Source organism: Penicillium maclennaniae, assembly GCF_028827695.1.
Source record: "Penicillium maclennaniae strain IBT 15551 chromosome Unknown utg000008l:1.0-3552695.0:1.0-3555053.0, whole genome shotgun sequence".
Lineage (NCBI taxonomy): Eukaryota > Fungi > Ascomycota > Eurotiomycetes > Eurotiales > Aspergillaceae > Penicillium > Penicillium maclennaniae.
The window spans coordinates 2,226,111-2,254,020 of record NW_026623220.1 but is presented as its reverse complement, the minus strand read 5'-3'; the positions used below and the strand labels follow the sequence as shown (position 1 = coordinate 2,254,020).

The 27,910-nt window shown below is 52.0% G+C and overlaps 7 protein-coding genes across 7 annotated transcripts; 3 read left to right on the top strand and 4 right to left on the bottom strand.

The window, feature by feature from the left end:
• Nucleotides 1-791: 791 nt before the first annotated feature.
• On the top strand, nucleotides 792-2,204 carry N7477_009825 (serine incorporator domain-containing protein; the record flags this gene model as incomplete). Its single annotated transcript, XM_056971486.1, has 3 exons — nucleotides 792-842; nucleotides 902-981; nucleotides 1,037-2,204. The coding sequence occupies 3 exons, from the start codon at nucleotides 792-794 to the stop codon at nucleotides 2,202-2,204; spliced, it is 1,299 nt and encodes a 432-aa protein (XP_056818465.1).
• Nucleotides 2,205-2,578: 374 nt separating this feature from the next.
• On the top strand, nucleotides 2,579-5,807 carry N7477_009824 (ATP-binding mismatch repair protein PMS1; the record flags this gene model as incomplete). The annotated part of the gene is made up of 4 exons (XM_056971485.1): nucleotides 2,579-2,611; nucleotides 2,672-2,768; nucleotides 2,826-2,912; nucleotides 2,980-5,807. The coding sequence occupies 4 exons, from the start codon at nucleotides 2,579-2,581 to the stop codon at nucleotides 5,805-5,807; spliced, it is 3,045 nt and encodes a 1,014-aa protein (XP_056818464.1).
• Nucleotides 5,808-5,847: 40 nt separating this feature from the next.
• Nucleotides 5,848-6,402, bottom strand: N7477_009823 (uncharacterized protein; the record flags this gene model as incomplete). The annotated part of the gene is made up of 1 exon (XM_056971484.1): nucleotides 5,848-6,402. One exon carries the CDS (start codon nucleotides 6,400-6,402, stop codon nucleotides 5,848-5,850), a length of 555 nt encoding a protein of 184 aa, XP_056818463.1.
• A 636-nt stretch (nucleotides 6,403-7,038) lies between these two features.
• On the bottom strand, nucleotides 7,039-12,783 carry chsE (chitin synthase class Va; the record flags this gene model as incomplete). Its single annotated transcript, XM_056971483.1, has 7 exons — nucleotides 7,039-7,070; nucleotides 7,131-10,187; nucleotides 10,234-11,672; nucleotides 11,740-12,010; nucleotides 12,067-12,383; nucleotides 12,437-12,625; nucleotides 12,677-12,783. The coding sequence occupies 7 exons, from the start codon at nucleotides 12,781-12,783 to the stop codon at nucleotides 7,039-7,041; spliced, it is 5,412 nt and encodes a 1,803-aa protein (XP_056818462.1).
• A 1,678-nt stretch (nucleotides 12,784-14,461) lies between these two features.
• On the top strand, nucleotides 14,462-19,921 carry csmB (putative chitin synthase; the record flags this gene model as incomplete). The annotated part of the gene is made up of 4 exons (XM_056971482.1): nucleotides 14,462-14,763; nucleotides 14,820-18,422; nucleotides 18,475-19,769; nucleotides 19,824-19,921. The coding sequence occupies 4 exons, from the start codon at nucleotides 14,462-14,464 to the stop codon at nucleotides 19,919-19,921; spliced, it is 5,298 nt and encodes a 1,765-aa protein (XP_056818461.1).
• Nucleotides 19,922-20,274: 353 nt separating this feature from the next.
• N7477_009820 (glycoside hydrolase family 2 protein) lies at nucleotides 20,275-22,369 on the bottom strand (the record flags this gene model as incomplete). The annotated part of the gene is made up of 3 exons (XM_056971481.1): nucleotides 20,275-20,449; nucleotides 20,503-20,919; nucleotides 20,976-22,369. The coding sequence occupies 3 exons, from the start codon at nucleotides 22,367-22,369 to the stop codon at nucleotides 20,275-20,277; spliced, it is 1,986 nt and encodes a 661-aa protein (XP_056818460.1).
• A 647-nt stretch (nucleotides 22,370-23,016) lies between these two features.
• On the bottom strand, nucleotides 23,017-26,308 carry N7477_009819 (KH domain protein; the record flags this gene model as incomplete). Its single annotated transcript, XM_056971480.1, has 5 exons — nucleotides 23,017-24,464; nucleotides 24,521-24,845; nucleotides 24,901-25,362; nucleotides 25,416-25,697; nucleotides 25,790-26,308. The coding sequence occupies 5 exons, from the start codon at nucleotides 26,306-26,308 to the stop codon at nucleotides 23,017-23,019; spliced, it is 3,036 nt and encodes a 1,011-aa protein (XP_056818459.1).
• Nucleotides 26,309-27,910: the final 1,602 nt, after the last annotated feature.

Below are 27,910 nucleotides of genomic sequence, written 5' to 3'. Positions count from 1 at the left end.
ATCTTCTCAGAAGAGTGGGCATTTTGGAGTTTGATCACGAAATACAAAGATCAGCACAGAGGAGAGCGAAACGGACTTTGATGCTGGCGCTTTCTGCAAAGAACCGAGCGACAGTCAACATCAATATGGAAAAGTCTGCACCAGGTCCTCTTGTCAATTTGATGCAGAGAGAGCAACGCTTCGAGACCTCCCTAAGATCTATAGTAAGATGGGCGTAGCTATTCTGTCATGATATTGTTTTTCCCTGGTATGGCCTTCTGTATTTTACAAGATAAGAAGATTGATTTCTCCGTGAAGTCCCATGATGTCTTGATGGTCATTCGAAGATTTCCAAGGTCTTCTATAGGGCTTTTCCGATAGTGTTTTGGATACCCTTCGGTAACCCCCCTTCAGAAACAACATTTCTGCTGTGTTCTGAGAAATAATGTAACTGCTTATCAGACCACTTCGTATGATCTCATGGTCTAGGCTCAGTAGATCTCTAAGCGAGAGAAACATAGTGTATCATGAAGAAAGCAGGTAACACTATCGAAGCTCCCATCAAAAAGACGCAATAGCTTCTTACTATAGCAAACTGTTCAAGCAAGACCGGAAATCCTTTGCAGGACAGCTAGATCGATTACGAAGATAGCATTCTCACCAAGGCATTGTTTGCGGATCGTGGGTCAAAGTGGGTCCGATCATGTGACGTGATGACGGGCTTGGGATCTTTGCGATCGTCACCTTCGCTTTGCGCGCTTCTGCCTCGACAATCAACTTCAACGTCCTGTGTGAGCTTGACTGATTTCAGCATGGGCGCTCTCTTGTCTCTACCACTACTGGCAGTGCCCAGTGTGGGCACGGTAAGGATCCTCTCCAAACCGAGTCTTCCGAAGTGCGCTTCGCTGATGCCTTCGCGCAGCTTATCACCCTCGGCGGTTCATGCTGCGGAGCCGCAACCTGCTCTGCGGTTTGCAGTGCATGTGGGAAGTTTCAGAACAGGTATCTCACGACCATGCCAAGAAGGAAAGCGGGCGACTTGCTAACGTTCACACAGTATGGCAACGCGAATCGCCTACGCCTTTGTCCTTCTAATCAACTCGATCGCATCGTGGATCATGCTCACCCCCTGGGCACTCAAGAAACTGCAAGGCCTTACACTTGATTACATGGATATCAAATGTGATGGGAAGGAATGTTACGGCTGGGTGGCTGTCCACCGCATCAATTTCGGTCTCGGTCTCTTCCATCTGATCTTTGCTCTCTTGCTTCTTGGTGTCAAGACATCCAGAGATAGCCGTGCGGCGATGCAAAATGGCTTCTGGGGTCCCAAAATCCTGCTTTGGCTTGGCTTTGTCGTAATGTCGTTCTTCATTCCTGAGAGCTTCTTCTTCGTTTACGGAAACTACATTGCGTTCTTCTGTGCTATGCTCTTCTTGCTGCTAGGTTTGATCCTTTTGGTGGACCTAGCACACTCCTGGGCGGAACTCTGTCTGCAAAAGATCGAGGACAGTGATTCCCGCTTGTGGCGAAGCCTGCTCATTGGATCCACGCTTGGCATGTACGTTGCCTCGATTGTGATGACGATTTTGATGTACATCTTCTTCGCCAAGAGCGGGTGCTCTATGAACCAGGCCGCCATTTCGATCAACTTGATCGTGTTCCTGATCATTTCGTTCATCTCGGTTCAGCCGGCTGTACAGGAGTCCAATCCGCGTGCGGGTTTGGCACAGGCTGCTATGGTCACTGTCTACTGTACATACCTCACCCTGTCTGCTGTCTCGATGGAGCCTGATGACAACAACTGCAACCCCTTGATCCGCTCTCGCGGTACTCGAACCGCCACAATCATTTTGGGTGCGATTGTCACCATGGCCACCATTGCATACACGACCACGCGCGCGGCTACTCAAGGCATCGCTTTGGGATCCAAGGGTGGCCACAACTACAGCCAGCTCGGTCAGGATGATAACGAGCATGGCTTGGTCACCCAGCAGCCCAACAGCCGTCGGGAAATGCGCGCCGAGGCTCTCCGAGCGGCCGTCGAAAGCGGCAGTCTGCCTGCCAGTGCTCTGGATGAGAGTGACGACGAGGATGAGTTCGAGACCAGCAGCAAAGATGATGAGCGTGGTTCGACTCAGTACAACTACTCCCTCTTCCACATCATCTTTTTCCCTCGCCACGACCTGGGTTGCTACCTTATTGACCCAGGGACTGACCGTTGATACAACCACCGACTTTGCCCCCGTGGGTCGGACCTATTGGGCCAGCTGGGTCAAGATCGTCAGCTCCTGGGTGTGCTATGCTATCTACATGTGGACTTTGGTCGCACCTGTTCTGCTGCCCGATCGCTTTGCTGCTTAGGGATTTGAATCCCCGCGCGTTCTGAGCGATATTTTGTTTATGTAACGTACATTGAACCATTAGCTAAAATCAATTTACTATCAATATTGAATGAGCAAATTTACTATCCAAGTTGTAGGCAAAAGACTTGAAGCCCGGGCAAGTATCGTAACGAACAGGGGAAGTGGAGAAGTTCTTGGCGGAGCTTCACGCGTAAAGTGCGACGCGCCTCTTTTCCGACATCATGGCGTAAAACATGGCAACGATCCAGCCCATCGAGGCTCGCTCAGTGCGTATTTCCATTCACTTACACCGGAAGTGTGTTGTTACTGACTGTTGCATCCTTCAGGTCCATCAAATTCAATCAGGTCAGGTCATCATTGACCTATGTTCCGTCGCGAAAGAGCTAGTCGAGAACAGTCTCGATGCGGGCGCGACGACCATCGGTTGGTTTTCTGTCTGGTACACAGTATATAACAGTGCTGATCTTTTTGCTCTTCTAGAGATCCGTTTTAGGAACAACGGACTGGATTTGATCGAGGTGCAGGACAATGGAAGTGGCATTTCACCAGAGAACTATGAGAACGTCGGTGAGCTTGGAATCTTCACTTTTGGTGATTTTCGAGTCATTTATGCTAACATGCGATTTCAATTTAGCTTTGAAACACTATACTTCGAAACTATCCTCGTACGATGACCTTACACGTCTTCACACGTTCGGCTTCCGCGGTGAGGCTTTGTCGTCTCTCTGCGCACTTTCCGACTTCCACATCGTTACAGCGAAAGCAGATCAAGTACCCCGTGCCAATAGACTCGACTTCGAACCATCCGGAAAGCTCAGTAAAACACAAATCGTGGCAGGACAGAAGGGGACAACAGCATCCGTGGAGGGGATCTTCAAACGACTTCCCGTACGCCGGCGCGAACTGGAGAAGAACATCAAGCGAGAGTATGGAAAAGTGCTGAACTTGCTTCACGCCTATGCCTGCATCAGTGCTGGAGTACGTTTCAGCGTTCGAAACACCGTCGGGAAGACGAAGAACGTGGTGGTTTTCTCTACGAATGGGAACCGCACGACGAAGGAGAATATTGCCAATGTATACGGCGCCAAAACTCTGTCTGCCTTGATTACGCTTGACCTGAAGTTGGAATTCGAGGCCTCGGCTGCGACCCGCTGGGCGGGTGACGCTGGGCGGATCAATCACATGGAGGTTCGCGGTCATATATCACGTCCTGTCTTTGGAGAAGGGCGTCAGACTCCGGATCGACAGATGTTCTTTGTCAATTCTCGCCCATGTGGATTGCCACAGATCGCAAAGGCTTTCAATGAGGTTTACAAGTCGTTCAATGTTTCGCAGTCGCCGTTCATCTTTGCGGACTTCCAGATGGATACGAATGCCTATGATGTAAATGTGTCACCGGATAAGCGGACCATTCTACTTCACGATGCTGGGGCTCTAATTGATTCATTGAAGACTTCTCTTGCAAAGCTCTTTGAGACGACAGATCAGACGGTTCCCCAGTCACAAGTGCTGGGTTCCAAGGCGCCGACGACCAAACAGCAGGCATTAGCGTCACTTCCAGGGTTTGTTTCTGCCAGGAAAGTTAGTCGCAACGCTTCCGGGACCCCTTCAAAAAGCAGTCGAGAAGAGAGCGGGGATGAATCTGACGAAGAAGAGACATCAATACCTCCGTCGACGGTACGGGGCATAACGAAGCATTTCATGAGCTCACAAGACACCTCAAGCCAAGTTGATGTTTCATCTCCAATCAAACCCTTATCCAGGGCACCTCGCGAAGCATCAAAGCCGTCACTACCAGTCGAAAGTTCAGAGCCAAAGCCAGATTCCACGCCTGTTGAGCCTGCTGCGGAGGGTCAGGAAAGGCCGCAAGACCAGCCAGCGAGACGTCCACGAATGACCGACTCGCCTGTGGAGCTTCCATCTCAACGATCTGAAGATGACCAGCCCCTTTCCCATCAGTCGCATTACACCGAAGATACTCCTAATGTTGTTCAAAACGCATTTGATCGTATGCGCCCCCGTCGATTGCCAGCTGAAATGGCTACCATTAGCATTGGGGACCTCACGGTGACATCCATAGTCGGTGGTGGTCTTCCACGCAAGCGGACCTCTGAAATGGGGACTTCGACCAAGGAACATCCAGGGAGGAGACGACGGATCCACACGCCGTCTCGGCCTAATATATTTGGAAAACATATGAAAGCCTTTTCGGCCCCGGGGACGCAGCCTGAAGGGGAGGAGGAGGAGGAAGCCGAAGAGTCGGGAAGTGAAGTCAACGAAGAGGACACAATTGACGATGAAGCCGAGGAAGCGGAGAATGAAGAAGAGGAAGACGGGGTACAGGAACAGGTAGAGGACGAAGAAGAGGAAGATGTCGAATACGTCCCAGAAGGGCACGAACACCGTCACGACGGTGATGTTCGTAGCGCTCAAGAAGCTTACGAGGAATCTGTCAGTGCAGAGGGGCCTTCGCTTGACGACGCCGAGAAGAAAGCACAAGAGGACGCACTCGTCCAGCGCCTCATCAACCAGGCTGAGGAAAAAGCCGTTCTTCCCTCTGAAAACAATGCTAGCCGCGTGAAAAAAATCAACAAGGGCGCCGCACATCGTGACGCTACTGTCAACCTTGTCAGCACCATCGATGCGTCCATGGCCCGACTCCAGTCGCAGATGGCCATGTTGCAGGAAACTCTACAGCCACGCGATGCGTCGTCGCGTAATGATCAAGCGGGTCCCTTAGATGGAACAAGCGCTGAAGACAGACTCTCGCTTACAGTGAGTAAAACAGACTTTGCGCGGATGCGAATCATCGGACAGTTCAATCTCGGTTTCATCATCGCCGTCCGGCCCGGTGTAGATCACGACGAGCTCTTCATCATCGACCAGCATGCTTCCGATGAAAAGTTCAACTTTGAACGGCTACAGGCTGAGACGGTCGTCCAGAACCAGCGGCTTGTGCGGCCACAGCGCCTAGACCTGACTGCCGTCGAGGAGGAAATCGTGCTCGAGAACCGAGCATCCCTCGAAAAGAATGGCTTCATCGTGACGGTCGACGAAAGCGGCGACGAGCCCATCGGACGCCGGTGTCAGCTAGTCTCACTGCCCCTGAGTAAGGAAGTTGTCTTCGGCTCGCGCGATTTGGAGGAATTGATCGTGCTTCTATCCGAATCCCCCGTCACCAACGAGATCTCCGTACCGCGACCGACCAAGGTACGCAAGATGTTCGCGATGCGCGCCTGTCGCTCAAGCATCATGATCGGCAAAACCCTGACGACGAAACAAATGCAGCGGGTGGTGCAAAACATGGGAACCATCGACAAACCATGGAACTGCCCCCATGGACGACCAACTATGCGCCATCTGATGAGTTTAGGACAATGGGAGGAATGGGATGAATTCACAGATGAAGATGGGAAAAGAGATAGTCTCAGTATATGGCGACAATATGTGGAGGAAGGGTGATAACTGAGTATATAATCGAACCACTCGAACAATCAAGGAATCACCACCACCGCAACCAACTCCTAGTCTCCTTCTTCTTCCCATTACTTCCATTCCACAGCCCATACTGACCATTTCCTAAACTCATCCCATTCACTCGATTCACCACTCTATTCATCCCATTTCTCTCTCCATCTCCGTCCCCATCTTCATCCCCATCCCTGTTCCCAAGCCTACGCCCACGCCCACGCAGACCCATCTCCTCCTCTCGCCCCTCCGTAGCCTCAACCCCATCCATCATCTCCTCCAACACCAGAAGATCCCGTTCAATCATTTCCGCCCAGTTCTGCACATCCCCAATCTCCTTGAGACCCTCGCGCGTCTCATCTGCGAATCCACTCCACTGCGCATTCTGCTTCGCCAGTCGCGCCGTGTGCTCTGCCAGCTCGGCTTCTTGTCTGTCCAGCGCGGCTGTGTTAGAAGTGATTGTGGCGGCGCGGTCGCGGAGGGGCGCTTCGAGGTTTGCGCCGACGGAGTGGAGGGTTGCGGTGAAGGCGGCCAGGGCTTCTTTCTTTTGTTGTTCTTCCGTAGAGGTGTGTTCGGTGGTGGGGTCCATAGTGTGCGGGTTTGGCTGGGGTTGGGGGATTGTATATTGTGGAAGGAGGATCCTGAATCTCGATGGTTCAGAGCTGTCCACTTGAATGTTCCAAAATGTTTCTGTGTGTTAAATGGAAGGTCTGGCCTGAAGATACACGTAGATTATGGACTGATATAAATATTGCGGAGGCCGATCTGCAACCCCACTTGGCGTGGCGTGCTGTCAGCCTCTCGTTGAAGGCGGCACATGCAGGTCGTTCGGACATGATTGAACCGGGCAAGATACACTAGTGGACAAAGTAGGCCATGGATACTGTCCTCGAGAAAGTGGAGATAAATTTATAAATATTAAACACCAGAGATTGCTTCTGGGCATTATCATATTCGAATGCTATGCGCCCCGGGATAGGATGATTTTATCGACAAACACCCACATACTTAGAAGAAATGGAAACCTGAAGCGTAATGGGGGGAAAAAAAAGAAAAAAAAAAAACCGAAAAAGAGGCACACGCTTGAAAAAGCCCTCATTAATGCAAAAAGTCGCTCGTAAATGAGAAATGACCCAGGATAAAGATCAAAAAGGCATTAATAACACAGGCTCGACTCGTCTCTATATGGAGGAGACGTGTAGACTCGAAGAGAAACTCGGGCCCTTTAAAGCAGTCCCGAAAGAACGGCCTCGGTAGCTATAGGTAACAGTTAGCAGATGGTCGAAAATTGGAGGAAACAAGAGATAAGAAACATACCAGAATTGATATAAGGCCGCTTGAGGTCTAGGTTGACGCCAAAGCGTCTCTCGAGCTCTTGCTTGATGCTCTTCTTCGTCACGGTCATCAAGTCGGCCGTGCGGAGGATCTCGCGGATTTCGTTCAGGATGGAATCATCCGGGGGCAGGTGGCTCAAGTCTTCCATACTCATATCCATGTCCATGTGGCGGCTCATCATCTCAGACGGTGCAACCGAAAGTCGCGAGCCCGAGTTGAGGAGAGGTAGATCCAGCTGGGAAGCAGGGCGGGAGCCCGTGCGAGAATTGGCGTAGGGGTATTGATATTGCTGGTGTTGGAATGGACCCATGTTGGTGCCGTAGGAGTAACCCGAGACCTCGGAGCGGTCGTCGCGCGAGGTTTCAGCTCCCCAAAGCTCGTTCTGGTATTCCTCCCAGCGCTTCTTGGGGATGGAGGCAGGGTCAAATTTACCTTCGTCGGAGATGACAACCTTGCGGCCCTTTTCTCCGGTGATGACACGAGTGTTACCCCAGGAGAAGTCGTCCATGTTCCAGAAAGAGTAGAGGGGCAGGGCAAGTGAGAAGACGGGAATAGCTCCCATATAGATCAGCATCCAACCAATCATCTCCCACTTGCGTCGAATGATGAAAATAAATGCTTGAAGACCGTAGACGACACCAAGAAGGACGAATGAGATCCAGGGAAGGTTTCCTGTGTCCGTGATAATCCAGTAGATCAAGTAGACGATGTAGGCGACGGTGACGGGCTGGATGACGGTACTGAGAAGATCAACGAAGACGACGAAACGCATACTGAAGCAGCAGAAACCGCACAGCTGTTGCAACGGAATGAGTTCCATGAGATTGTGAACTGTGGAGTTAATCCATCGGCGACGCTGGGACAGGAAAACGGCGAAACTCTCTGGTGCCACAGTCCAAGCATGGGCTCGGAAGATGTACTTGGTCTTGAATTTGGGGTGGTGCTTGAGAAGTAGCGTTGTCAGGTAACGATCCTCACCGAGGTGAAGCAGATTCTTCATATGTAGCGTATCCACGCGAATCTCCGAGTAGGCATCAACGATTTCCTTGCTGACGAAGAGCGGCTTGCCGGTCTCTGCTGAGCGGATGCGGTACATACTGAAACAACCGGGCAAACAAGTGACGGAACCGAACAGACTTTCGAACGCCTTCGTCAGGTTGTGAGAAATGTAGTACTCGTAAACCTGAATCATTGTAACCATGGACGTCTTCGCGTTGGACAGAGCCGTCTCTCCACAAACACCGATGAGACGAGTATCAGAGAGGAAAGAGGAGACAAATCGTGTGCCAGCATCTGGCGCAACCACAGTATCGGCGTCCACTTGCAAGATGTACTCGTAGAAGGTGGGATTGACACCAATGATGTTTCGAATCTGGTGGTGCATTTCAAGTTCCATGGGGCTCATGGGCAAGTTGTAGTGGACACGGTTAAGGAAACGCATGAGGACCATCTGGGAGTCACGCTTACCACGGTTACCCGGGCGAGACACCTCAGAGGGCTTACCAACCTTGACCACAACCAAGTAGGGGACGATATGACCCTGGACCTCATAGAGACCCGAGTAGACCTTGGCCATATTGTGCTGCTTCATACCCTCACCCAAACTTTCAAAGCTGAGTGGTTCAGGATCGACAGACTCGGGTACACCCAAAATATCCAGAACAATGCGAGGTGTCGGTCGATCGTTGCCCTGACCGATAATCATACCGTCACAAATCACCACCAGAAGCTTGCGCTTGTCGTCGTAACGCATACGAGCCATGGAGTCTATGGCACGACGCAGCGAGTCTTCATCCTCGGTGTATGCAGGCACTTGGCAAATTATGAACTTGTCCAGGTTTTCAGGTAGGTTCTTCTTTCCAAATTGCAAGGCAGCCACAAATTTGAAGGTGATGATAGTGCAAAGCACGATCGAGATGGCAAGAATGAAGTACCGAGCAAACTGACAGCGAACAGAATTACGCGTATCGACATGACCAACAAAGAACAAGTTGTCAAGACACAGCTGCATCCGATCGCGCACCTCCGTGGTTAAGCCGAGATTGTTGAAGAGATCAGTGACGTCGGAGCCAGACTTTTGTTGGAAGAGCTGAACCAAGAGAGGACTCATGTAGTCCGTATTGATGCTGCTGGTGGAAACGTTTTTGTCGGCGGGCTCACGTGCCACACGGGGTCCAGCGATATAGTAACTCATATCGTAGACCTTCCCATTGATACTAACAATATTGTCACCGTCTGACGCCAACGTCTTGATGTAGTCGGGAGTGTAGCCGATGTAGCCTTTTTTGTAATTGGCACGCATCATGACCATCTGCTCGTAGAACCAGTCCGGTCGGTAGTCCCCTGTCCAGTAACGGAAGTCGTGGTATTTGGCGTTGATATCGAAACTCGTTGAACTTGTGGTCTCCGCAGAGGTATTCAAATTTGAACGGTAATCTAGAGGGACAGCAGGGTTGACAGTTCCGTCGACACCCTGGCATAGAGCCGAAACCTGGACAGGAAAGAGGTTGGTCGCGTCAGTTCCAGCGTACGCCTTGAGCGCCTTCTGCGGAACGATATCGGGGTAATGAGTAGGCGCGAAATCGTCTAGACGGAAGACAACACCACGAATAGCGATAAATTCGTTTTGTCCATTCTTTCCGTTGTGCGTGGAGAGTTCTCCTTTCGAGTACACATCCTGAGTCGGACAGACCAATCCGGGGAAGGCAACGATCATGAAAATGGCGACACCACAAGAAAACCAAATAATCATGTTGATTGCAAGCTTTTCACGCCAGGCCACCCGGACGTCCTTTCGTTTCATGCGACCAACGAATTTGATGAGGAAGTCTGGGATGAACCAAGTCAATAGATAGACCAGTGCCATCCAGCGTTTGCGAGAGCCGGAAACTGGGATCTCATCAACCTCCTCCATTTTCTTTTCATTATTTTTCTCCAGCATCTGCTCTTTTGTTTCGAAGTTTCGGAACATGTCACCCGAGTTGAATGCAGAAGCACCGGCATCAGAGCGTCCATCCAGCTCACGGCTACCAAAGTACCCTTCTTTTGTTTCATCTCCATAGATGAAAGCGCCAGGGGGATTGACTAGCCGGGTTTAGCAGACGAACCTTGGCATCCGGGTTGCCGCTGGCGTGGACTTCGCCCTCCTCGGAACCGAGGAGTCCGTAGGATGGGACTACACGCTCGCCAACTTTGGCCAGATCTGCCCAACACCGCTCGCTCAAGAATACACCTGTGCTTCCCACACGAGCCTCGTTGCCGGGCCACCGTCGCTCGTCCAACACCACCTCGGACTTTTCCTTGTCGCTACCGACCACAACATTTCCAATCTCTGCTAGACCCAGGAACTCTGCGAATGGAAGGAAGACACTGAAGTCGGCATTTCTCAAACGTTGACTGATCTCGGCGATGCCAAAAGTTTGAACTTGCATACGCACACATTTGCTGTCAAATTGGTTTGCGATACGCCGGTCATTGGGCTTGAGACAGATGACAAAGTAAGGATTCAGGTTTGGTGCACTCAAACACTTGTTAAGAATGTCGAGGCCGGACAGGAACTGGCCAGCTGCGCCCTGCGCAGGACCCATCATACCACTCTTTCTAGTCCCTGCGCCGCGCTTAGAGCTGGCTGGCTGGCTATCGTGATCTTCTGCCTCTTCGCTATCGGCACGGGAAGCAGCAAGGCGTGCTTGCTGGTCAAACTTGCGTCTTGCCATGCTGGGCATGCGCATGGGCTTCGAAGAGACTTGTGCCTGCATAATGGCAGTCTTCTCCTGCGGATGGGAAATTGTCTGCAATGCCTCTTGGCCGAAAAGATCACGAACAAAGTCACTCTGGGTGGATTTCATTAAGTTCATCAAATCGCCTGATACAACTTCTCCGTTCTCTTCGATCAGGCCATGGACAGAGTAGTCTACCTCACCAGCGAAATGCTTGATGGTGAATGCTGAGCGGGCCTGCGAAACATAGCCAGTGCTGGTCGCGCCAGCGGAATCGACTGAGATGGCTGGGTTCTTACCGTCAAATCTTTTGTGGACACTTTCAAGGAATTGGGCGTCGGATCGCCCACGGCGCGTCTGGTCGTCCAGGATGCTCAAAAGACCGTTGCCATGCTTCAAAAGCCCGCGAACAGTATCAACGTTGTCGAAATAAGATGTCGCAGCGACTGAAATCTCCTCGCGGTCAAGAACATCGGCCTTGCGGTCGAAGAAGGACTGCAAACAGTAGTTATAGAGAGATTCAGTTGCTACATTGCTCAGCAGCTGATCCAGTGTCGAGCCAGTCGCTGAGGATTGAGCGAATCCTGGGAAGTCGACGATGGAAATAGTGTTGGCAACGCTATCCTCGGCAGCGCAGATCTTCTGGTTCAAATTCTCGATCACCCAAGTGACCAGAAGCGAGTAAAGAGTGCGGGCGAAAGCATCAGCATTTTCTCTAGCACCCTTGGCATCCAGCATGACTGTGACGCGCTCGCGGTGGATGGTCTTGGTCTTATAGCCAAGGCTATTCTCTAGGGATCCTACACTGAGGCCCAGGAATGCAGCAATGGTCTCAAGAGCTTGCTTGTTCTTGACCACAGTCACCATCTCACCCCCCCTCGTGGGAGTAGCCACCGCTCTCCTCGGCACCCGTGGTAGTGAACTGTCCAGATGTAAAGTCCAGCTGTCCAATGTGAAGGATAGTGGCCAGGACCTGGCAGATTTCGGCAATCTCGCCACGGGAGAACTCAAGCTTACGCAGGGCGGTCTTGAAATGCTGGAAACCCTCCCCGTCATTGACACCAACCTTTAATTGGGTGGGGTGGCCGAGATAGCGCCATCGCTTATGGTTAATCGTTCCAGAGGACAAGCCACCACCCTCGTCTGAACATTAATGGCGTTGTCAAGTCCAAGATGAGTCTTCTCGGCAGGACTCGTACCAGCCAGAAGGTAGTAGAGTACGTGGAAGCTGCGTTCACCAGTGGGCACGGAAGAGAGACGGCTACGCTCCAATCGGTAATCGATGATCTTACCACCGATCAAGGTGGGGTTCAGGGAGGAGGAGCCATCGTACTGCAATTCGAGGAACAGACCGGCCTTGGAAGCAGTCGGAGTGGTCACGGACTTGGTGGTAGTAAGGGTATCGAAAACGAAAGCGGCATATGAGAGTTTAGAGGAGAGTGGAGTTGATGAGAACGACAGGAAAGATGATAGCAGGTGTGAGCGAATGGTGGTTTTACCAGATCCACTCTCTCCTCTGGAATCCGGAGTCAGCTGTAATTCATAGACATCCCCTGGTGGTCGACTTACAAGAACACCACCGCCTGGTTCTCCGCGCGCGCTCCCAGCCGAGTGAAAGCCCGACGCGCGAGATCGTCGGCCTCTCCCGCGGCACTCCCTTCCTTTGCGCCATCCGGACCCTTGGATGCCGAAGTGTATGTATTCAGCGAGATCAATGCCTGGGACGAGAGGCGTGCCGTTGGTAAGCCGACATGGAAACTGTGCTGTGTTAGCATCTCCTTCTCCCGGAACCCGAGCTTCTAAACGTACCGACTGGCGAGATGTGCTGTGAGATGAGTATCGGATTGAAGATGTGCGGGCAGTGAGGGTAAAGAGGACTGGGCGTGGGCCGGAGCGCCGGTGATGTTGCCCGCCATGGTGGGAGATATCCGCACTGAGGCTTCAGTGGGATGGAGTAACGAGCGTACGAAGACCACCGATCAGGGGCGGTCCTCTAGGAAGTCGAGAGCACTAGGGTCTCGGTTTGTCCAGATGAACGTGGACTTTGGAATGTTGAAGAGGAATGACAAACCCCTTAGCAATGGGAAAGGTTCATCAGGGTATTAATTCAAATAGAGAAAGAGAGAAAGAACAAGCTGGACCACAAAAAAAGAGATAAGACGGTCCGGGGATGTGTAGCTAGGTATTGATACCAGTTACGCACTAAGAACCGTAAGAACACTAAGAGGGACCGAAAATAGATGGCAATCGAAGGGGATGGATTGGGTGTCTCGGGTATATCCACTTTGTTTTTTTTTTCCCCTTTACAAGTGTGGATTAGCACGCTAATACCGGCCAAGCTCCAAGCGACACCTACTTCGTCGAATAACGCTAGAAACTTGATACTCTCATTGAATTCGATACCTAGGGATCATAATCGAAGCCATTTCAAACACAGCGATTTCCTAGTGCCACGGTAACCGCTGGTTACACCTCACGCGCTAATCGAGTTGGGGTCTCAAGTACATCAACACGGCGCCACCCGGTGAGGGTCTAGTCCCTGTTTTCCCCTCTTGGGCCCCGTAATATGTAATATGCATCAAAGCTCCCGTGCCTTTCATCTCTTGCATCCCTTACTGTTTGTGTTTTTTTTTTTAAAAGTGGTGCATTAATAATATCAACTTCCGACATGTCAAAAAAAAAAAATCAAGAAACCTTGGAACCCGCTCATGGCTACATCGAACCTAGCCGAGTGGAGCGATCTCTTCTACAATGGACGGGCCCGTGAAACTAGGGGTTCGTGGCTGAACATTTCTGACCGTATGACCAAGCTGGGTGTTCTCACTTGTACAGTATCCCTAGGTGGCGAGCGGCGTTAGAACTCGGTCCGTACAGTACAGCCCCTTTGTGAGACATCCCAAATATAGACCCGTGGGCAAGACTTTGCTTCAGGCCGGTTCGGGAGCCCCATCTGGTATAGCCTGATTGGGTCGAAAGTATAGGCCATCACCTGACAGATTCAGGGTGAAGCAAAAGTAAACACCAGGAAATTCCTCATCTCGCTGGGGACAGAGTATTACAATAGACTCAATCGTGGAATATCCAATATACTATAAGACCGAGTGTTAGTCCTCTGTGCCGAACCTTGTGCATCGGATACCCGGGTGGTAAAAATTGTACAAGAGTGGAAAGCTTGTCAGCTCTTACGGCGATCTGGTGATCGACGGTATTTTGCGTAGGACCTAAGGGGCCCCCCGTATTTTTCACCTGTTCTCCCCACGCCCATCACTTTCCAACTGACCTTATCTCCGTTATTCTCTCTCTCTCTCTCTCTCTCTCCTTTTTTTTTTTTTTTCGATTTCCTCTGTTGCTTCCCCTTCATCAACTTTTCCCCTGTTCTCCAGTCGCTCGCTCAATCCTTCGGAGTATACACCCCGGGAATCTCGCTTTGTTATTGCGCCATTCCCCCTCGTATACACTCGCATTCCAGCTCCAACACGCAATCTGCGATCTGTCACGGCTTTTCAAGAACGTTCCCCCTTCAATGCTGGTGTGGTAATCTGGACACTGGGGACTCAGTGACCGCTGGGACCGTTCTCACACACCGGGTTCGCGATGTCGAACCGCTACTCAGTCTTTTCCAACCAGTCCGCCGGACTTTCGGCTGGACCTCGGCCGGCCTCACAACATGCTACGCAGGTCTCGACCACCACGCTGCTGAATGCCCTCCACTCGTTTTACAGCGCTGGTCAGTCATACCAGCTCGACGCGGGCACCAGCTTGGTGGTGAACACCTGGGTGACCGCCGGCACAACTCTCCCCGATGGCCGCAGCGGCGCGACTGTTGACCGGGATTTGGCCGTCCGGGCTTGGGAACACGCCCGGAGGCGAGCTGAGGATGGTTGTGTGGTTCTTTGGTACAATTCACCCTCTGAATTACTTTGCTCGGTAGCATGCGCTAACACTTTAATAGCTCACTCCACCAGTCTACCCCCTCACTGCTGGAACCATTTATTACGGCACTCCCTATCCCCACTCCAGATGTGGCATTGACTGCTTTAGCCGCTTTGCGACCATTCCTATCCGCTGTCACCTCCTTTAACCCGTCATATTCGCTACACTCCGCCCTATCAGCTTCCTACACCTTGACCCTTCAGGGTACAGTCGTGGGTCTTTCTCTGGCCTTGTCTAGCTCCGGCATCAATGTGCGCAAGGGTCTACTGGAAATACCCAAGGAGGCGGGTTTCCGTGCATTCGACGTTTTTTACTACCTCTTGACATCTGCTTCCACGCCCGCTGAGCGTGAATTCCTGGCTTTGCAAGATCCTTCAACATATGCCTTGCTAAATCGATCTGGGACCTACTCACCTCCAACTTATTTGCCTACAGCCGATGACACAGCTTCGGCTGAAGATTTCAGAGCTCACTTGAAGGCCCTTGGTATCAAGGGAGCCTCCCAGCGAGGTCTGCTCACGGTCCTTGCAGGTCTCCTCAAGCTCGGTAACGCAGCTGGACTGGAGGTTGACCAAGAAGAGCTGGAGGAAGTCTGCGAAGATGTAGGTGGTCTTCTGGGGGTTGACCCTGAGATACTATTGCACAAGTGCTCCACTGATGAGCGCGAGATCCTAATTGCTGGGATCTATGAAGCTCTCGTGGACTGGGTGATTGGCAAGGCAAACGATGCCATTGCAGCTGAGATCCAGATTGCACTAGAAAATGACTCCAGCAACGGTGGTGCTGGTGCAGCTCACATTGCTAACGAGGACACCGTCAGCCTGACTGTGGTCGACGTCCCGCGCCCAGCTCTTGGTAAAGCTATCGCAATGAGAGGAGTGTTTGATGATGACCTTGGTTTGAATGCTGAGATGAAAGAAGATGGAATCACTATCCCGCCTGTCGGCCAGTCGGTCATTAACGAAATGAACACAGCAGTAGCCCAAGTCGAGACAGATCTTGGTATCACGACCGGGGCTGCTGGGCGGGAGCGGGAACATGATCTTGACAGACGTCAAGGAGTCTTAGAAAAGGTTGGAGTCGAAGTCGAGGCGGATTCATTCTTGCGCCAGTTGTTGTTCCCAGACGAGACCGAGGAAATCTCTCTCGGCAAGCATGGGCGCTTCGACCTTGCCACTACTCTCGGTAGCAGCCGTGTCTGGTACCATCTCTCCATTCACCCCACTGATGACTTACCGGGTCAGCTCAATTTGTCCTCTCCGGCTTGGTCCGCTGGTGCTGTGTCGCGCCAGCTGCGGGATTGGCGACTCCCTGAGTGGGCCAATCGTCGTCTCAAGCAGCTTGACTTTACTGCGGATTTCGATATTGAGGAGTTCGAAGCTCGCTACGAACGGCTTGGCTGCACAGAAGGCCAAGATGGCGTTGAAAACTGGATTATTGAACGAGGCTGGAGTAACGGCGACGCCGTCGTTGGCCACCAACGAATCTGGATGAGAGAGGGTGCGTGGTGGGAAGCAGAGTCCATGTTAGATCTGAAACCGGATGCCACCCTCCAGAATCCTTTCATCTATGGCGCTGCCATGTATGAGCCGGGTCTCACTCCAGACGGCCATGCCGTTGGCGAGGGCACCAATCTGCTGGGAAGCCAGAACGATCTCCTCATGCAACAATCGATGCTTGCCCCGAGCGTCATGGGAGGCGCCAAGTCTATTGCTCCTAGTGCACCCTTGACGCATGCTGCTAGTCCTGGTGACTACGGTCTTGGCCACAAAGGTGACGACAACAAAGGAGATATTGCCTACTATGATGACTATGGTCGGTATATTGGTGACCTCGATCCCGAATTCGGTGACCCGAAGCACATTGAGAAAAAGAAGATCACCTTCGGTCGCCGGGCATGGACTGCTTTTGTCTGGGCCATGACCTTCTGGATTCCGTCTTTCTTGCTTCGCTACGTTGGTCGTATGAAGCGTCCTGACGTTCGAATGGCGTGGAGAGAGAAAGTTGTCTTGGTTTTCCTGATCTTGCTCTTCAATGCTGTTGTCTGCTTCTATATCATGGCCTTCGGTGACCTTCTCTGTCCCAACAAGAACAAAGTTTGGAACAACAAGGAGGTTAGCTGGCATACCCAAGACAATAACTTCTTCGTCAGCATTCATGGCCGGGTGTATGACATTTCCAAATTCTGGAAACAGCAACACAGTGATGACGGGACCGACACAACGTCTTCCAACATGAAACAGTTTGCTGGCTTGAATCTAGATGCCTACTTCCCCCCACCTCTGACAGTGTATTGCTCGGACTACGTCAAGAGTGAATCGATCAATTTGTCGAATAATGACACCACTGCCGTCTCGGACGTCAGCGCTGTACATTCGTCTGGACCTGTCAACAAACCAAGTCCTACCACGGCCCTGCACAAAATTACCTGGTATCAAGATATTTTCCTGCCCAAAATCGCGGAATACTACAAGGGCGAGCTGGTTTGGACCAGAGATACTGTCATGAAACAAGCGAACGATGACTCTCGTTATTGGGTCATCAAAGATAAAAAGATCTATGATCTCACAGACTACATCTACACAGTCTCACTCGAGAATAATCTCTCATCCTATGATTTCTTGCCAGACGCGGTGACCAAGCTCTTCAAGGAAAACATGGGAGAAGATGTGACAGACAAGTGGCCGGATACGGAAGATTTTCGAAAGGTCCAGACGTGTCTGGACTATGTCTTTTACAAAGGCAAGGTCGACTTCCGAGAAGATGCTCGCTGCACAGTCAATAACTGGATTCTTCTGACCTTCACTATTCTGATTTGTTGCGTTATCGGTGTGAAGTTCTTGGCGGCTCTGCAATTGGGATCTAAACGTCGCCCCTCACCACAGGACAAGTTCGTCATCTGCATGGTTCCCGCTTACACAGAAGGAGAAGATTCTTTGCGAAAGGGTCTCGACTCCCTCACTGCCCTTCAATACGACAACAAGAGAAAGCTGATCTTCGTCATCTGTGACGGTATGATTGTCGGTGGTGGAAATGACCGTCCGACACCCAAGATTGTCCTTGACATTCTGGGAGTAGATCCCAAGATGGACCCGCCTGCTCTGCCTTTCAGATCCGTCGGTCAGGGCAGTGAACAGCTCAACTACGCCAAGATTTACTCTGGCCTATACGAATATGAGGGCAATGTTGTGCCCTACATCGTCGTGGTCAAGGTCGGCAAAGAATCCGAACAAAGAAAATCGAAGCCAGGTAACCGTGGTAAGCGAGACTCGCAAGTACTTCTGATGCATTTCTTGAATCGCGTTCACCACCGTGGCCCAATGTCACCCATGGAGCTCGAGATCTTCCATCAAATCAACAACGTCATTGGTGTGGACCCGGAGCTGTACGAGTATTGCTTCATGGTCGACGCCGATACCACTGTCAAGGAAGATTCGTTGAATCGTTTGGTGGCGGCTTGCGCTGCCGATGCTAAAATTGCGGGTATTTGTGGTGAGACCAGTCTTGCAAACGAGGAGCGCACTTGGTGGACCATGATTCAGGTCTACGAATACTACATCTCGCATCATTTGTCCAAAGCCTTCGAGTCGCTGTTCGGCAGTGTGACTTGTCTTCCCGGATGGTGAGTAATTTTTTCAGGTTTCACATGCGCTATTGTCGCTAACAATATCTAGTTTTACTATGTACCGTCTTCGAACCGCGGATAAGGGCCGGCCTCTGATCATTGCCGACAAGGTTGTTGAGGAATACGCGGATATTGATGTCGACACTCTCCACAAGAAAAACTTGTTGTCGCTGGGAGAGGATCGATTCTTGACGACTCTAATGACCAAGCACTTCCCGACTATGCGGTATAAGTTCCTCCCGGATGCCTACGCAAGTACAGCCGCTCCTGAGACATGGGGTGTGCTTATGTCTCAACGTCGTCGTTGGATTAATTCGACCATTCACAATTTGGTGGAGCTGGCTGCTCTCAAGGATCTTTGCGGTTTCTGCTGCTTCAGTATGCGCTTCGTCGTACTCGTGGATCTCTTGGGAACAGTCATCTTGCCCGCTACGTGTGTCTACTTGGGATACCTGGTCTACCGTGTCGCTAGCGACACTGGTCCATTCCCCTTGATTTCAATCATTATGCTTGCCGCTATCTACGGTCTTCAAGCAATAATTTTCCTCATTAAGCGCCAGTGGCAGCACATTGGATGGATGATCATTTATCTCCTCGCCTTCCCCATCTACAGTTTCGTCTTACCGCTGTACTCTTTCTGGAAGCAGGACGATTTCACCTGGGGTAGCACCCGCGTGGTCATCGGTGAAAAGGGGGACAAGCGTGTCATTGCAGTGGAGGATGAAGCCTTCGACCCTCGCAGCATTCCTTTGCAGCGTTGGGACGACTACGCGCTGGCCAACAATCTCCCTGGCCGCCGTGGTGAAATTAGCCAAGAGAAGGGCTTCACCGGTCGTTACGATGAAATGGCCATGGAGATGGACGACATGCACTCTCAGTACTCGTCCGTCAAGCCAGCCTCGACAATTTTGACCGGTTTCCCTGGCCATGGTCGTCAATCTGGTCTCTACATGCCTCCGCAGTCACCTGCGCCTTATGCAGGACACAATATGCCTGGAAACCGCAATTCGCACATGTCCCACTTCTCCCGCTACACCGATCTACCTCAAATGGGTGGCGGACATGCTGCACCAGCTTCTCGCCCGATGTCTGTCGCCAACCTCGGTGGTTACCAAGACCACCCGGGCCACCAGAGCCGTCACAGTCTTGGTGTCGTAAGCACTGACAACCTCCTGGCCGGACGGGCTCGTAGTCCGATGGCTCAATACCCCCCTTCGCGACCTGCGAGCACCGCTTTTGACTTCCGTGCTGCTAGTGGCAGTGGTCCCGATGAGGGATCCATCACCGAAGCCATTCGCGGATGTCTAGCAGAGGTGGACCTCGACACAGTCACTAAGAAGCAGGGTCAGTTCCCTCACCTCTCTCCATCAAAAGACGAATAGCTAACAAAATCCTCAGTCCGCGTCCTCGTTGAACAGCGTCTCCAAACCTCACTCGCTGGTGACAAACGAGCCTTCCTGGACCGCCAGATTGACCACGAGCTGGCGAACATGTGATGTGCCAACATTCCTTTGCGCTACTAATTTCTCCTGTACTATGCATATCTACAGCGCACCAAATTTCCGAGAAAATGGTCTTTTGGCATGTTTGGCGTTTTATGGGCTTTAGATCGCCTGGTTGTGCTTTGATTTTCTTTTTCCTTTGAGCCTGCACATTGAGCGAATCAAACTTACCGGGTCTTTTCTGACTCGTAGTTCTAATGAGGATGAAGCAAGATTCTGGTTCCATTTGGTATTTCTCAAATTTGATTCTTGTAAAGGTTGCACAGTACATTAAGAACCTTTAATTCATGATCATGTGCATCTCTACAAGGTCAATAGATCTCTTATTTTCCCGGAAGGAGTTTACCTCAGTTTCGGTGCAAAGAATGCAAAAGCTTCTTGAACCCCTTCGGTCCATGAGTTTGGACATGCTGATGATAGTAATCACTGGCAGCGTCCATCACGGCTTTGACCTTGTCAATAGGTACCTTGGCCTTGCGATCATACGAGTACAACCCATTAACCTCCTGCTCGATATCACACCTGTGAGAGAGTCAGCATCCCGCCAAAGCTACCCACAGCCAAGCCGAACTTACAGCTGCGTATACACCAAGCCACAGGTATGTCCGCCCTTGACAATACCCATAACCAATTTCTCAAACCGCTTCAAGAAATCTTCCTGGTCCGTGGCAGTCGTGTATCCCCAGTCCCGATCACCGGCCTTCGCATCCTTTGCCGGTGCGATGTTGACACCTCCGAACTCAGTACAGATCACCGGGGCCCCTGCTTTGTGTTGGGCTCCTGGGTCGAGGAGCGTGTGGCCGGAGAAACCGGAGTAGATGGGCTTGGTGAACAAGTCGTGGCCTGCTTTTGGGCCGAGGATCCCTCCCTCCATCTTTGAGCATGTGGCTGTAAGCTCGGACGAGTCGGCGTAGTCGTGGTAGGTGGTTAGATCGGTTAAGACGTGCTCCCAGCCGCAGTTGTCATTAATTGGACGACTTGGATCCAGAGTTCTTTTTCGCGTCAGCCCTTCACTTCTCGGTTGATCCTGGATGATTGGTATACATACTTGGTCAGGTAGTATAGCGAACGCATGTGGTTGCGCTGGTCAATGTTATCCTTCAGCGACGTATAGGCCCAGCTCTCATTGTTCGGGGTCCAGGTGATGATACACGGATGGTTGAGATCTCGCTTGACGGCCTCGGTCCACTCGCTATTCATCCGGTCCATGTAGTCACTTCCAAACTCATAGGCATTGGCCATCTCCCCCCACACGAGGAAACCGAGTCGATCAGCCCAATAGTGGAATCTCGGGTCCTCAACTTTCTGGTGCTTGCGGCATCCATTGAATCCCACAGCCTTCGCCATCTCAATATCCGCCTTGAGCGCCTCGGAAGAAGGAGGCGTCATTCCGGTCTCAGGCCAGTAGCCCTGATCCAGGAATAACATCTGGAATAGCGGCTTTCCGTTTAATCGGAAAGTCCCGTCTCCCGTAGTCCATGACAAGCTCCGCATTCCCGTCGTCGTCTCGACCTCATCCACCACCTCTCCCGAAGCATCATAAAGGCGCAGTATCAAATCATACAGAATCGGATGCTCAGGCGCCCACAGTGCCACGCCATCACACCAGGCCCCTTCACCACCAAACGGTGCCTTCCCCTGCATCTCCACCGCATTAGAAACCCTCATGCTCAAATCCACATTCACCCAATTCCTCTCCGCCGGAAGCGTCACCTTGTTCTTCCCAACAAAGTAACCCCCGAGACTCGCCTCAACCTCAACACTGCACTCCGCCCGTGCCTTGCGATCCATCACGGCAATCCGAGCATGAAGCTCCCCTCTCTCAATATCATCCGACCGAAGCACAGTGCCACCACTACTACACGCCAATCGCATAGGCGGGACACTCTCCACCCAGACCGATTGCCAGATCCCCCCCGTAGGTGTGTAAAAGATACTCTCCGGCACAGGTTTCCAGTACTGTTTTCCACGCGGCTGGGCCAGGTCGTATGGTGAGTCTCTAATGCGCAGCGTAAGTCGAGCGTCAGTATCAGAGTGCAATGCATCCGTAACGTCCACGTCGAACGGGACATGGCCTCCTCGGTGAGATCCGACAAGACCACCATTAACCCAGACGGAACATTCGTAGTCGACTGCGCCGAAGCGGACGAGAAGTCTGTTTCCGTGGGTTTTTTCAGAGGCGGTGCGGATGTCTTGGATGGTTCGCTCGTACCACATTACTTCGTGGGCTTCGAGGAAATTGATTCCTGATGCCGGGGTCTGGAATGCATAAGGGACTTGGATTTCTTTTTTGCTGTTGGTGTCTGCTTGGGATGGCAGGCCTTTGTGATGCCATTGTTCGGAGAAGCCTGTATCAAGGTCGTCGAAGATGAAGGCCCAGGGTCCGTCGAGGGAGGCCCAGTTGAGTGATTTGCGCTGGAAGTCGGGGCGTGGATAGGCCATTCTCAAATGTTGTGCTGGTAACTGAATAAGTACACGGGATGGATTATTAGATGTAGAACTATAAAAAAGGGGAACTTTTCAAGCTACATTACGGGGTATGATGTTAGACCCCACGTTGCTACGTCAGCGGGGAAATCGTTAGACTTCCACGTCGCAGCTTAGGCTGACAGTTGCTACTTGCTCGTTGCTAGTTATGAGATGGAAATCGTCTCCAGGTCAAATCTCATTGATGGGGATATCAAAAGAGTAAACATCGATTGGAAGATCAATTGCAAACTCCCGCGTAAACCAGACTGACCCTTAGTATCATGTCGGGTATAGACTGCGACTCAATCTCTTTCCTCCCATACACATCCAAAATCATCAAACGCAAAGGATTGGGAGGGAGAGAAAGAAGAGAGGTATCACATCTCTCTCCCTCCAAAAGCAAAACAATACACAAAGAACGGGGGAGAATCCCGCTCCATGTCACGCAGATCTTGGATATCTCGTTTTTCTTTTCTGACGCCTTCGTTGCTTGCGTTCCGTGGTATCAATCAACAAAATTCAGAGAACCAAAAATAAATCAAAAGAAAAATAAACCGAAACACACACGCTGGAAACAAATCAACCAAAAGGGTATACTGCTGTAAATGGATATTTTGGGTTTAACGCGGTGGCCCAATTGGGGCCGGGTATCCAGAAGTAGAATTCGAAGTGCTAGGGCGACCGCTGTCAAAAGAAGCGCGAGGTTCATGCTTGGGCGTCATGTCGCCTGGCGCCGTGCCGAAGGGAAACTTGGCGTCGAAGCGCGTAGGCCAGCCATTGCTGTTGCTGCTCTTGTGGCTGTGCGAGCTGCCCAGAACCGGCAGGTCGTCCTCCGGGAGGTTCACGCCGGAGTCGTTCCACGGGTTGCGGTAGCCACTGTCCCGGGATTCCATGGAAACCAGAGACGCCTTCGAGGCGTTGCTCGAGGCGTGCTTGAAGAACGAACCCGGCGAGGCGGAGTGGTTCTTCCGGCCGATGAACGAAGAGAAAGAAGAGATGCTTCCAGGCTTGCGGAGGCGCTCGAAGATCGAGCCGCGCTCGCTAGTCTCATCGGCGAAGCTGGGTCGCGTGGGCGAGTCCGTCATGAGCGGGACCGGGGCATGTTGCAGCAGCTTCGAGTCGAAGAAGGGCAGCGACTCCTCAAAGGAGTCCGACTTGGGGCGAGGGATCGCACCCTTGACGGTGTTCGCATTGAGACCATGAGCAACAAGGCGGGAGATCAGGAAGTCGATGGCATCCTTAAGACCGCCAGCGTTGTTGCGGGTATAGCCGAGAACCACTCGGTCTTCCGGGGCAGGATCAGGCGATGATGTGCCGGAGCCGGAATTGGAGCCAGAGCCTTCCTCCTTGGCGGGAAGGTCGGCGGTAGTGTCCACGTTGATATCGACCTCGTACTGCTCCTTGAGCTTGGTGCGAATGTCGGCAAGGAAATCAGGCGACTTGAAGAAACCGCGGAGCTCCGCAGAGCTCTGGAAGTGAAGCTCATGGCTCTCCGGAACCATGCCTAGCAGAGCATCAACCGCCTGAGGGACCTGGTACTCCGGACCGGAGATCGTCACCACGTCGCTGGCGAGCTCGGTGCTGGGGAATTCAATCTTGCAGTTCCACTTCTTCTCCAACTCGTCAATCTCAGTCATGCGGGCCAGGAGCTCGCGGTGGTATAGGCGATTGATGACAACTCTCTCCGAGACGTACTCGGCGTCAACCTTCTCGACCATGTCCATGATCTCTTGCTTGACAAGATCCAGGCTCTGGGCATTGCGAGCAGGTGTGCGGCAAATCACGTTATCAACCTTGATATCGTCATCCTCCTTGCCCATTCCACCGCGGTCCATCGCGTTGGAGAACTTGACGAAGACAGAATATTTCTTCATAATCCGCTGAATATGTTGTCCTCCGATGCCGATGATTCGCTTGTGGTACTGGTCGGGGACGTGGAAAGAGATGGAAGCGGGCATTTCTTGCTCGACCAAATCCAGACCGTTCTTGGTCGACTCGTATTGGTTGCCGCACACGTCGATATAGAAGTTATATTCGTTGAAACCGTCAAAGATAATCTGTACGTTGCCTTTTGGGATTGTTAGTGATCCGTCACAAAAAGTATTGATCCGCCAAGCCACTCACTCTGGCCCATAATCTTGTTGATCTTGCCGTTCTTCTTGCCACTGACAAACTCTTTGTGTTCGTTGGCCAGTTCGATCTTGACCCGCATCTGATATTGGCTTCGCGTGACAAAGGGAATCTGGTTGACAACGGTCATGGCAGCCTTAACGGCATCGTCGGATCCATTGATGGTAAAAGTCAGATTGTCAAAGCTGACCTCGGCTTCAGAGTTAGTACAGATATCCGAGAGCATTGATCTAACATCGGCAGTCGAAGGGGCACGGGCGCCGCCCTGAGCGGGATCGGGCATGATGATCCACCATGAGGCGCTATAGAATTGACCAGCCTGGGAAGTAAACGTTAGCGAATACCCACAAGTTGCGTACATTCTTCAGACATACGAGAGCCATGATCTCCCGCACAGTTCGCTCGACATGCAACACCTCGGTGCCTTGGATCCGAACAAGGCCGCGCTGGCTGCCCAATTGCGGGAATAGGACGTAAGAGCCGTTCATTTCCATGACCTTGCGAACCTTGTCCAGCCGGTCGAGTAGGATGTTGTCGATCTTGCTCGAGTTGACCACAACATCCTTGACGTATATTTTGACACCCATCACTAGCTCTCGAAGCTTTTGCTTAGCCCGAGCGATCTGCTCCGGAGTCTCGCCAGTAATATAAACCTCATCCTCGCTTCGACGGTTCGCACCGGGAGGCGTATAGCCGAAGATTCGTGGGAACGGTGGGGGGAAGTAGATGGCGGTGCCAGTCGCGGCTTCGATGAGCTTGATATTTTTGCGGGTGCGGCCGCAGACCAAGGTGTGCATGGTCAGCTCCAGCTTGATAGCGTCCACGTGGCGTTTGAGCTAGTTCAATGTCAGTCTCACAATCAGTCGAGTTAGATACACACAAAACCCACAATTTGATCAATCATGATCAGAACCCGCGTCTTGGCATGCTCGGAGCTCTCCATATCACCATAGATGGCAACTCGGAAACGCTGCTCGAGGCCGCTATCAGATGCATAGCCATAAGACGATACCACCGCACTGTCAGCATCATGAAGTTTGGGTGTCAGTAGGAAAATGTCTGTGCCGGTGTAGGCAGCCAAGGTGTCCATGTGCTCAAGCACGCTAGCTCGAATGCCCTTTGGAGATCCGTCCATGATCAGGTGCATATCGACATCAACGGTCGCGCATCGCTAGTAATTGGCGTGATGTTAGCAAGGGATGACTTCAAGGCGCTTACACCCACCGGTGCGGGAGTGAAAAGAAAAAAAATTCAACCACATACCAGCATGATGGGAGTTTCATTCAAGATCTTGGCCCGCATCTTCCGCACAGTCTCGCCATCGCCCGTCACACAGACATTTGTCACCAAGCCGTTGGGCCGCCGTTGCAACGATAGCGAGGCCTTGGGCTCTGAGGAAGTCAACGAGGCCTCGATCCGACCACCACTGGTTTCTGTTATCTGGCGACATAACCTATGCAAGCCATCGACATTGCTGGTGTGCACGGGCAGTTGATGCACCGGCGTTCCCTCTGGGGTGCCCTCGGGGAAGGTCCAACGTTGCAGGGCGCCGGGGCTAGCGTGGAGCACGTCCTCGACATCGGGACCGGCAAGGGTGGAGGAGAATGGGATATTGAAGGAGAGATTGACGGTAGGATCGATACTCGTCGGAGGAGTCATAGGCGGCGCACCGTGTGGCCGGCGAAAGGCCATGTCGGTGTGAGGTCTGGACATCCCGAAAGTCGGCGTCATTCGTTCCCAACCATGACGGGCCTGGCCCGTGAAGTTGGAGATCTTGTGCATGACCAGCGGGGGAGGATTTCACACTCTCGCCCCTATGATATCGAGGGGAAGAGGGAGGAGCGTTGGGGGGTGGGAGTGGAAGGGTTCAAAGGTCTTGACAGGGATAGGAATGGCGCTGTGTGGGCGTTTCGGGAATGGTGGAAACGAAGATCGATCGATGAGGGGAACGGACCAACACACCGGGCTAGAATTCGAACTAGACTTGGCTTAAATCAAAGTGAATTTAATCCATTCAATCCGTTTCCTTCTCTTAACCTTCAGAGAAAACAGTAAATAGTCATTGGTACATCGTAGTAAATAAATGGCACAGTCATGGTCTGTCGTCAGTTGTGCGGGTCATTTCACGACCCTCCAGACCCTACGGACTATATTTGACATGAATTGTTGAGAAGACCTCGCCCCTTTTCATTGTTCATCTGAGTGCCCCCTATATTCGTACGTGGTGTAATGACATCCCAGATGAATGTGTCTGTCCTCTTCCTGTACTGGTGTCGCAGCCGAATCCACATTTCAGCACTGCCTCCCTCGCAGAAGAATGCAGTCGATCCGACTGATGCCCTCGCAAGGGTTGTTCTATCCTGGTATCCCAGACCTGATATGCCTCTGACTTTGATTGCATCTCACCTGTGTCCTGGATTCTCCTCTCCCATCCCTAGTAAGCTCGAGAGTCTATGTCGGTTTCTCTTCAAGCGAGTGCGTCACGTGAGACCAGTGAGTCTGGTCCAACCTGCTTTCCACGAGGGATTGAAGGGCAAAAGCAGCTGGCTCTCTGGCGCAGATCCATCCAAGTTTCAGGCCGTGAATCTTCGGGATCCGAGTCCTTCCGTGTGTGTAAATGCACGTACTCCCCGAACGACGGGCTTGTCCCCTCATAGGCCCCGGGACGAAGAGCCCTGTACGACGCATGTATCTGAACCCCCCCCGGATCCACTTTCAGGGAATCGCGAGAGTGATAGGACGCCCATTGCTGGGCCGGCTGGCCCGGACACGGCCGCCGGCCCAGCCTGTCGCTGCTGCGGTCATGATCCCCGGCATGTGGATCGTGAGAATACCACTGATGCCTAGGGGGACCTCACGCGTCTGCCCAATAATCAGTAGTGATTAGTGGTGATCAGTGATGGTCAGTGATGTGCCATGACCACGGGGCAAATCCTCAAGCTACAACAAAAGTACGCTATTCGTGAAAGTCCCAAAGTCCACCCTTTCCCTCCCATCGATGGCCACTCACACGGCCCGAGTTTGACAGGCTCAAGTGGTCGACGTCATTCTCTCGTATAGGCGGAGGGTGGGTCAAATGCTCTTCAGCTTTGTGAGGCCTCGATACCTCTTCACCAATTCCGACTGGACCGCACGCCTGCTTGCCAAGCTGACTGCAGGTGCTGTCGCCACTTTGCCCCCAGCTCTGGGGCCCCGGTGGGGGGATGCAGTACCTTGGGTAGAGTCGTTATCTCGTTAGTGCCTACCCGAAAGTTGGTACTAGCCCCGGACTTGAGGATGCCATTGACCTGTAGAGTTCAATAATGATGCTCTCAACATCCTTGAAACCGGGTGTGGTAGTTCTGTAGCTGACAGATGATGTTTCAGGTAGATCTGGAGGGTCGA